Consider the following 9,276-nt stretch of genomic DNA (forward strand, 5'->3'; position numbering starts at 1 on the left):
ACCTTGATTCACTTGTCTCACCGTGATCCCAGTCTGGGGTATCCAGTTAAACTTTATTTACAAAAACAAGTGACCAGCCTACAGGTCGTAGTTTGCCTATATGAAAATTTTTAAATATTGCATTCAATATTATTTATCTTGATTACTGAGTTTTCTTGGTGTCCCGGTAACTACTGTGCCTCTAGGTCTGGCCCCGCTCGCTACAAGGCTTTTTTTCTCCAAGCACACTGTTGACTTCGCCCTTCTTCCCCACTCCTAGGCCTGGCACAGGGTCTAGTGTCCAGGTGCTAGGTACTCCCTGAGGCGGCCCCTTCCTCTGGCCCGGTCAGGTGCCGCGGGCTACCCCCGGCGGCGCGGAGGGCGGCGCCTGGCCCGACCTCCAGGGCTCCTCCCCGGGCACGTCAAGCCACTCAGGGGCTCTGCTGCTCTGCGCGCCGGGGCTCGGCGCCCGCCCCTGCCCGCCCCTGACGCCGGCCGCCGGAGCGCCGGCTTCCCCTATATAAACCGGCCATTTGCTTCGCTCCGCCCCAGAGCCTGGAGTCAAAGCCGGTTCTTAATCTCTTCTGGTCCCTTAGTCGCCCGCCTCCTCTTCTTCCAACATGACAGATGCTGCTGTGTCCTTCGCCAAGGACTTCCTGGCTGGTGGAGTGGCCGCGGCCATCTCCAAGACCGCGGTTGCGCCCATCGAGCGGGTCAAGCTGCTGTTGCAGGTATGTCCTGGGATCTCGGGGCCCAACCAGGAAGTTGGGGGCCAGCGCAGAAAGAGGGTGTCCCCAAGGGTGGTGCTGCTAGTTATTTAGACTTGTGGGGAGGTGAGGGCAGGAGTGACCACAGAGCCGAACCAAAAGGGAAACTTGAGGGAGGTGCCTTTAGTGATCAGTAGTTGAGTCTGGGAAGGGGGTCGGGGACCAAGGGAAGTGAGACCTAAGGATCGGTATTGCAGAGGCAGCGAACTCGCAGGAGGCAGTCTGGAGAGACTGTCACCCCAGGCATGAGGGTCAAGGGCAAAGCCTGAAAGCCGGAGGTAGAAGGAGGAACACCTGTCCTTACCGAAGACCTCAAGGTCACGGCAAGGAGATAACAGCCTTGCTAAGGCCATACAGACCGGTCCAGCGGCTGCCTAGCCGGCAACCACGCTCAAACCTCGCCAGCTTCCGGCCGGCGTCGGGCAGCGCATGTGCCTTGTACGTCCGCCCCCGCGCAGCCGCCGCGGTCCCTGGGCCTGCTCTACGGCGCTGCGCGCGGGTTGGCTCTAGCTCTAGAGGGCGCGCCGGGGCAAGCGGAGGGGTGATAACCCACCGGTCACCTATAGGAGAGGAGTAGGGGTGGAGCAGGAAGGAAACAGCGGTAGGCCACAGTCACAAGGTGACTGCGCCCTACGTGGGACTCACCCTAATGCCTCTGAACCTGAGACTAAGGTAATGACCTTTCTCCCGGGTCTAAAGGTCACGGTTCGACTTGAATGTGCCCCCTCCCCACCCCAAGGGGTGGAGGCTTAATGCCTCTGGTGATGCAGATCCCCTTTACCCTATGAGGGTGGCAGTCATTAAGTAGGGTCCAGCCTGTGTGATGTGGAACACTAGATTTGGAGAAAGGAAAGCCAACATCGAAGGGTGTTGAAAGAAATGATATATGTATGCTCTTCCCTTCTCCATGGTTATAACTGTCCCTGTTGGCCTCCTTCCTGTCCCTCAGGTACAACATGCCAGCAAGCAAATCACTGCAGATAAGCAATACAAGGGCATTATAGACTGCGTGGTTCGTATTCCCAAGGAGCAGGGAATCCTGTCCTTCTGGCGTGGTAACCTGGCCAATGTCATCAGATACTTCCCCACCCAGGCTCTCAACTTTGCCTTCAAAGATAAATACAAGCAGATCTTCCTGGGTGGTGTGGACAAGAGGACCCAGTTTTGGCGCTACTTTGCAGGGAACCTGGCATCAGGTGGTGCCGCAGGGGCCACATCCTTGTGTTTTGTGTATCCTCTTGATTTTGCCCGAACCCGCCTAGCAGCCGATGTGGGGAAAGCCGGAGCTGAAAGGGAATTCAAAGGCCTCGGTGACTGCCTGGTTAAGATCTACAAATCTGATGGGATTAAGGGCCTGTACCAGGGCTTTAATGTGTCTGTGCAGGGTATTATCATCTACCGAGCTGCCTACTTTGGTATCTATGACACTGCAAAGGGTAAGTTTGCTCTGTGTTTTGAAGCTGTGTTCTTATGGGACAGTTTAAAAGACCATTATGCCAACCTAATAGTCCAGGGGCCAGAGATTTGGTTTTTAATTGCTGAAGCAAGCCAAGCTCCTCCCTTTCAACACTCATGAACAGATTAAATGTTTGGAGGGTATGGAAAATAGGTCAGTAAAACCCTGCCTTTTGAGAAAAGTGCCTCTTTTCCCAGGAATGCTTCCGGATCCCAAGAATACTCACATCTTCATCAGCTGGATGATTGCACAGTCTGTCACTGCTGTTGCTGGGTTGACTTCCTATCCATTTGATACTGTTCGCCGCCGCATGATGATGCAGTCAGGGCGCAAAGGAAGTAAGTTGCACTTGAGCAGAAAATAAAGTCATGGGCATGGGAAAACTGTGGTCACAAACTAGTGATGCCTTCCTTTAAAAATGGCAGTGTGTTCAGGCCAAGGGGTGGGGCTGATAGCAGCTGTGTAGCATCTGGCTGCTACACAGCTGCCTGTGAGCAGGCCCTTTAGATGCCTATGAATGAGGGTGCTTAAATGGTATTAGAGGTTAAGACCGGTGAGTAGTCTACACATGCTTGTTGTTCTCCAATCACAGCATTAATATTTCAGTATTGCCTGTGCTCATGTGCAAATGTTGAGTTCTAAACTGACATTTGGGGCTGGGGTGTAGTAGCTCAGTGGTAGAGCACTTGATTGAGACCCTGGGTTATTAGCTCCCCAGCACTGCAAATAAGCAAAAAACTGGCATTAGTTCTTACAGCTGGGGCTCTGTTTTATTTAGTCTAGTGAATTTTAGGGCTTTGATTGGCTTGGGTCTCTAACTGTGTTTTTATTCTTTGCAGCTGACATCATGTATACAGGCACGATTGACTGCTGGAGGAAAATTGCCCGTGATGAAGGAGGCAAAGCTTTTTTCAAGGGTGCATGGTCCAATGTTCTCAGAGGCATGGGTGGTGCTTTTGTACTTGTCTTGTACGATGAAATCAAGAAGTTCACATAAGTTATTTCCTAAGTTTTTCCCTGCCTGTGAACAGGCATGTTGTATTATATAACATATCAAGCATTCTGGACAGACTCTTGGCTGTTTATCAATGGCAACTTTTGCTGGTTGAAAATGGGAAGCAATAATATTCATCTGACCAGTTTTCTCTTAAAGCCATTTCCATGATAATGATGACAATAATGATGGGACTCAATTATATTTTTTATTTCAGTCACTCCTGATAAATAACAAATTTGAAGAAATAAAAGTATCTAAAAACAGTCTGTTTTGTTTGCTGTTTCTTTTCATATTAAAAATATACTTTGCAGGCTGGAGTTGTGGCTAAGTGGAAGAGCACTTGCCTAGCATGTGCAAGGCCCTGGGTTCAATCCTCAGCAGTGCATAAAAATATATTGTGTCCAAATACAACTAAAAAAATATTTAAAATATATATATATACTTCACATTTGAGTAAGTACTACATTTAGGTAAATGCTGCAGTGTGTCCTGAGATGAACTTTAGTAAATCCTTGGCTAATAGTACAAAGAAGAACTTAGTTGTATGACCTGTCAACATTCCACGTACATTAGCAAAATGAAATCTGAGCCCAGTGTATCCAAAATACATTGGTCCATTTTCTATGGACTGATAACAGCTGAATGACTTCCAGAAAGGACCCTAGACTCACTTTGCCCAGTCCTTTGAATAGTAATCAAGAACTATAAGTTGAATTGTTCACTTTTAAATAGTTTGTTGTGTTTAAACAACAAACTTAAAAACTCATTTAAAAGAGATTTTAAAACATAAGGTAATGGTTGTTAACCAGTTTTCATCTAGTTGCCTGCCTTCATCCATCTTCACCTGGCTCAAACAATTTTTATTTAATCTCATTCAAAGCAGAGGATAAGAGCTGGCACAGTTAAGGTAGTGCTGAGATTGCAGTGCTGTTCAAGATTATGGAGAATGCTGTCTCCAACCTTAGAACTCCATTTTACCAAGGGGAAAGTAGCACCTACATTTTGCCTGACATACTAATAAGTCCATAAATGCAGGATATTCACGTTTCTTTTGGATAAACCCTTATTTGGGAGTCACATGAGAGTGTTACAATTTCTGTAGCTCCTGATTAGAGTACAGAAATCCAGCAGGTTTTGTATCATGAGATTTGCATGAAGAATAAACCACCTTGTCAACCCACAACATAAAAAATAGAAAGTGAAAGTGGCACAGTACTGTAATCCCAGTAACTGGAGGAGGCAGAAGCAAGAGAATTGCAAGTTCAAGGCCAACCTCAGCAATTTAGTGAGATTCTGTTTCAAAATAAAAAATAGAAGGGCTGGGGAGATAGCTCAGTGATAAAGTACCCTGGGTTCAATCCCCAGTAAAAAAGAAAATGATAGAATAGGTGATTCACATACCGGGGAAAACTCATTCCTGAGGAACACATCCCACACACCGGTTTGTATAAGGGCTATTCACAGATGAATGATAGCACACAATGATGCCTGGGAGAACCTATGGTTTTTGTTGTGTGCCCCAGGCCAAGCATCTGAGTCATAGCTTAGCTTAGCTGTTAAGAACTCTGTTCTGACCACAAAGAGGAGGCTCAGCATTCTCTCCTTCCAGTGAAGATCCTCTTGGTATTTTGCAGCAATTGTCGTTTGTCATTGATGATGTGTCTTCTCTTTCTTCAGGAAAATAGGAGAAAAATGCCATCTGAGTTGTTCCTAGAGAAAATAATTTTTTAAAATTATTCTGGTATCAGAGAAGCCTGGGCTAAAAATCTGAACTCTGAACTTTGCCACTTAATTATGCTGTTACACAAGTTACTTAATTTCTCTAAGCCTCAATTTTCCTTATCCATAAAATGAGGGTAATAATGTCTGCCTTAGAGGGTTGTTGAAAGATCAAATAGTTTATGCAAACCATCTACCAGAGAATATATGTAATAAGCACTCTATAAATAGGAACTATAATTAAGAGGCAGTTTAGATTTCAGGACTCTAGAGTTAGAAGTACCCAGATTTTATTATTATTTATTTTTTTATGGTACTGGGGATTGAACCCAGGGGTGCTATACCACTGAGTCACATCCCCATCCATTTTCATTTTTTATTTTGAGACAAGTTCTCCCTAAGTTGCTGAGGTTGGTCTTGCTATCTCCTGCCTTGGCCTACTGAGTCACTGGGATTACAGGTGTGTACCATAGTGCCGGGTGAGAAGTACCTGAATTTTAATACTAGCTCCACTGCTTACGTAACTGTATGACCTTGGGCAAGTCACTGATTCTCTTGGAGACTCAGTTTCCTCATCTGTGAAATGGGAATATAATAATGTTAGCCATATTTCTCAGAGATACTGTGAGTAAAGTTTGAGTTCAAGATAAAAGCATGTTGAGCAGTGTGTATGATGCCTAGTACCATCTAGAAAGTGCTCCAACAGGAGGTTTTCTTATAATTTGGCACTCATTTTTGTTGATCTATATTTGCTCTGAGTAAAATGGATTAAAAATTGGGCTGGATGGCACACATCTGTAATCCCAGCTACTTGGGAGGTTGAGGCAGGAGGATTGCAAGTTCAAGGCCAACCTGGACAAACTTAGCCAGCACCTATCTCATTCAAGCCCACTGTTCTTTTTCTTCCACAGCCTAGACATACTATATTGTGTAGTATTGATATAAAATAAATTTCAGCTTAGGTCTTTTTCAGTTATAGATTTTGTTCCTGAAAGGGGATAAGAGGCTCTCCACTTAGGGCTGCATACACAATGGAAGAGGACCCAAGCCCCCTTTATGGTTATTACAATAGATGTGGGCGCACTGAGCTGGCAGCTATTAAAATAAACCTGGGACCGGGCATTAATGATCGGAAAGCAAGAAGTGGTGCCTCCTACAATTGGGTGGCTGACATAGATGAGGTAGGGGTTTTTGTTGTTGTTCTTGCTATTCTTGTTGTTCAATGATTTTTGAAATTTAATTTAAAGACAAAGTGGTTTTAATCTCTCCAAGCTGTGCAGGATAGTGCTATAGAATTCATTATGTCCATTATGCTCATGCAAACGTTGATGGTACACAATCTTAGCAACACCCTAATTTATGCCGTTGTTTTGTTACTATTCAATGCATAACAGGATCCGTGGAGCCTGATTCCAGGTGAGAGAGCCAGAATACAGGTCAGCTCGTGCACAGCGCTTCCTATTCCGGGGGGCCTCTCCACTCAGTAACTGGAGGCGGTTTGCTGCGGGTGCTCCGGACCGCTGCAGAAAGAAACAAGGGGTGTCTTCCCACAGGGGCAGTTTTCGTGGATGGTAAGTGATTTAATCCATTATTTTTGTATTAAAAGAGATGAAAATATGCTAGAGAGTCTATTAATTTAAAGGCATCTTAAAAACACAAACTGCGAAGAGAGTTCTTAAATACAAGGACCTTTTCTGGCACTGTCCCCAGACTCCTGGGGGAACCCATTCAATCTCTTCTGCTGTTGCGGATAGTTTGGTGGAAAAAAAAAATTGTAAGTATTGCTGTACTATATAATGGATTTTCAAGCATGGGTGTTACTGGGGTAAATTCTATTTCTCCTTTGAAGTTTGTGAGCATGTATTTCTATTTGCCTTTTAGGTTTTTAATGCACAGTTAGTATCTATACATAGTAATAAAATATCAACCAGTAAAGATATCAAATGAAAAGTAAACAGCTCCCCATCCTGCCTTTCCCATCCCTAGTCCCCATTGCCTTGTCAAAAGTCACCATTATTAGCAGTGTCTTGTCTATCCATCTCCCCTCCTCAAATTAATGCCTGTTGTTGCAAGATGCGGATTTATCAGAATCATATTCTGACCCATTGGATTCAAAATGGCATGATTCTTTGAGAAGAGTGTCAGACTGTTGGGGGACCCGGACTTAGAGATGCTGTCGGAGGCAGAACGACAGGGGAGGGGTAGCTTCTAGACTGGGAGCAAGGATTTCTAAGTGTGGTCCTTTATTAAAATCCTAAACCAGTACTTTCCTTTGGTCTCTGAGTGACCCGTGGGCAAGTCGCTTCTAACATGAGAGCCTTAGTTTCTGATCCGTGAAAGGAGGAATTTGGGGAGAAGGCAAACTCAAAGTCCCAGTTGAGATATCCTTCAGCTCCATCGTTTTAACATAAAACAGAAACAGTGAAAGGACCGGGATTAGGTGATTTAATCCTTCCAGAGAACATTTTAAAATACCTAACACAATCGTAACTGAATAGTCTCTGACTCAGAGCAGTCATTTACAGATGGCGTGGGTGGGTTGGTGTTGGCAAGTAAAATTACAAATGTAAAGATTTACATTAATTTCAGGACCAAGAAGCTGAGCAACAAAATTGCAGCTTGGGTTTAGGTCAAAGGTGATGTGATTTACCTCAAAATAATTAACATCTGTCTTCTCCCAGCCTCATCTTATTATGTGTAATGTGCACTTCTGTATGCAGGTTGAGCTTTATTTGAACAACAAATATTGGATGCTGCAATTTTGGGGCACAAAAATGCCTTGTGTTCCACTCAAAATGTTTGGAGGAGCTTTCCTATCATTTCGGCCATTATTTGCTAGATGTGCAGGTGAACAAGGTCAGACGCGTGGTGCTCTTCTTAGCCAAAGGCTTAAAAGAGCCTACGGTATCCCAGCAACAAATATAAACACTGTTCAAGTGACAGATTGGGCGGCTGCTTTCACTGGACCCTCTTCAGAGACAAAACTGAGTTAAATTAAAGTTTATTAATCCATGCTTTCTCCATGACTGTCAATGAAGGAGACAGTGGAAGTAGAATCTTATTTTGATAATCAACATCCATCTTGGGGTTTTACTTCTTTGGGCAACTTTTGTGTTGTGGCTTTTGTTGTTATTGTTGTTTGTTTGTTTTGATACAGGGTCTTATTATGTTGCCCAGGCTGGGTTTTTTTTTAATACTTTATTAGTTATTCATGGATCTTTATTTATTTATTTGCTTATATGTGGTGCTGAGACTCAAACACAGTGCCTCACACATGCTAGGCAAGTGCTCTACCACTGAGCCACAACCCCAGCCCCTCTTTTTTTTAATATATTTTTTTTTGGACGTTGATGGACCTTTGTTTCTCTCATTTCTTTCTATGTGGTGCTGAGGATGGAACCCTGTGCCTCACACATGCTAGGCAAGTGCTTTACCCCTAAGCCACAACTCCAGCCCCAAGCAAATTCCTGGGATCAAGTGATACTCCTGTCTCAGTTCCCCAGTAGCTGGGACTACAGGGATGAACCACCTTTGGGCAATTTTTGTAACCCAGGGAGGAAATTTAGCACTGTTGAGATTTAAGGGAACATGACAAATATAACATGACAAATTAGCAATGTTTCACCATCTCTAATGATTTCACTCCCAGAATGGAGATGGTTGTGGCTGCAAAGATATAATGACAGCAGAGTCTCTGCTAAAGAGCTGCCGAGAGACCAACTTCGAGGGTATTGTGTTTGTGGGTGAAAAGGAAACTCTTCTATCTGAATGAGCTACAATGCCAAGCACGTCTGGGGGAGAAGCAAAGACCTCATCTCCTGGGCATGGGCCCCTTCCAAGCTCTGAGAAGGGCCCCAGTGATGCATTCATTTGGTCACATGGTTTGATAAAAGTTTTCAAATGATTACTTGTGTGTTTTTAAAAAGGACACCGCTGGGCATGGTGGTGCACACACTTGAAATCCTAGCAACCTCGGGAGGCTGAAGCAGGAGATCCACCAGGCTGAGACTAGTCTCAGCACTTTAGCTAGACCCTGTCTTAAAAAGTAAAGAGGCTTCAGCTGTAGCTAAGTGGTAGAGCACTTGCCTAGCATGTGTGAGGTACTGGGTTCGATTCTCAGCATCACATAAATAAATTAAAATAAAGCGTTTTTAAAAGAGTAGAAAGGGGGCTGGGTTTGTGGCTCAGTGGTAGAGTGCTCACCTAGCACATGTGAGGCACTGAGTTCAATCCTCAACATCACATTAAAATAAATAAAATAAAATAAAATAAAATAAAGATATGGAGTAAGAGAGAGAGAGAGGGAGAGGAGACTAGGGTTGCCCAGCATGGATTACATGCTTGTAATCCCAGAGGCT

The 9,276-nt window shown here is 44.5% G+C and overlaps 1 protein-coding gene across 1 annotated transcript; it reads left to right on the forward strand.

Moving 5' to 3' along the window:
- The first annotated feature begins 510 nt into the window (after window positions 1-510).
- Window positions 511-3,462, forward strand: Slc25a5 (solute carrier family 25 member 5). Its single transcript, XM_046420971.2, has 4 exons — window positions 511-710; window positions 1,696-2,182; window positions 2,400-2,540; window positions 3,042-3,462. The coding sequence occupies exons 1-4, from the start codon at window positions 600-602 to the stop codon at window positions 3,197-3,199; spliced, it is 897 nt and encodes a 298-aa protein (XP_046276927.1). The 5' UTR covers window positions 511-599; the 3' UTR covers window positions 3,200-3,462.
- Window positions 3,463-9,276: the final 5,814 nt, after the last annotated feature.

The sequence above is a fragment of the Marmota monax genome, unplaced genomic scaffold, assembly GCF_021218885.2.
Source record: "Marmota monax isolate L192 unplaced genomic scaffold, Marmota_monax_Labrador192_F-V1.1 WCK01_AAM20220418_F8-fsc00155, whole genome shotgun sequence".
NCBI lineage: Eukaryota > Metazoa > Chordata > Mammalia > Rodentia > Sciuridae > Marmota > Marmota monax.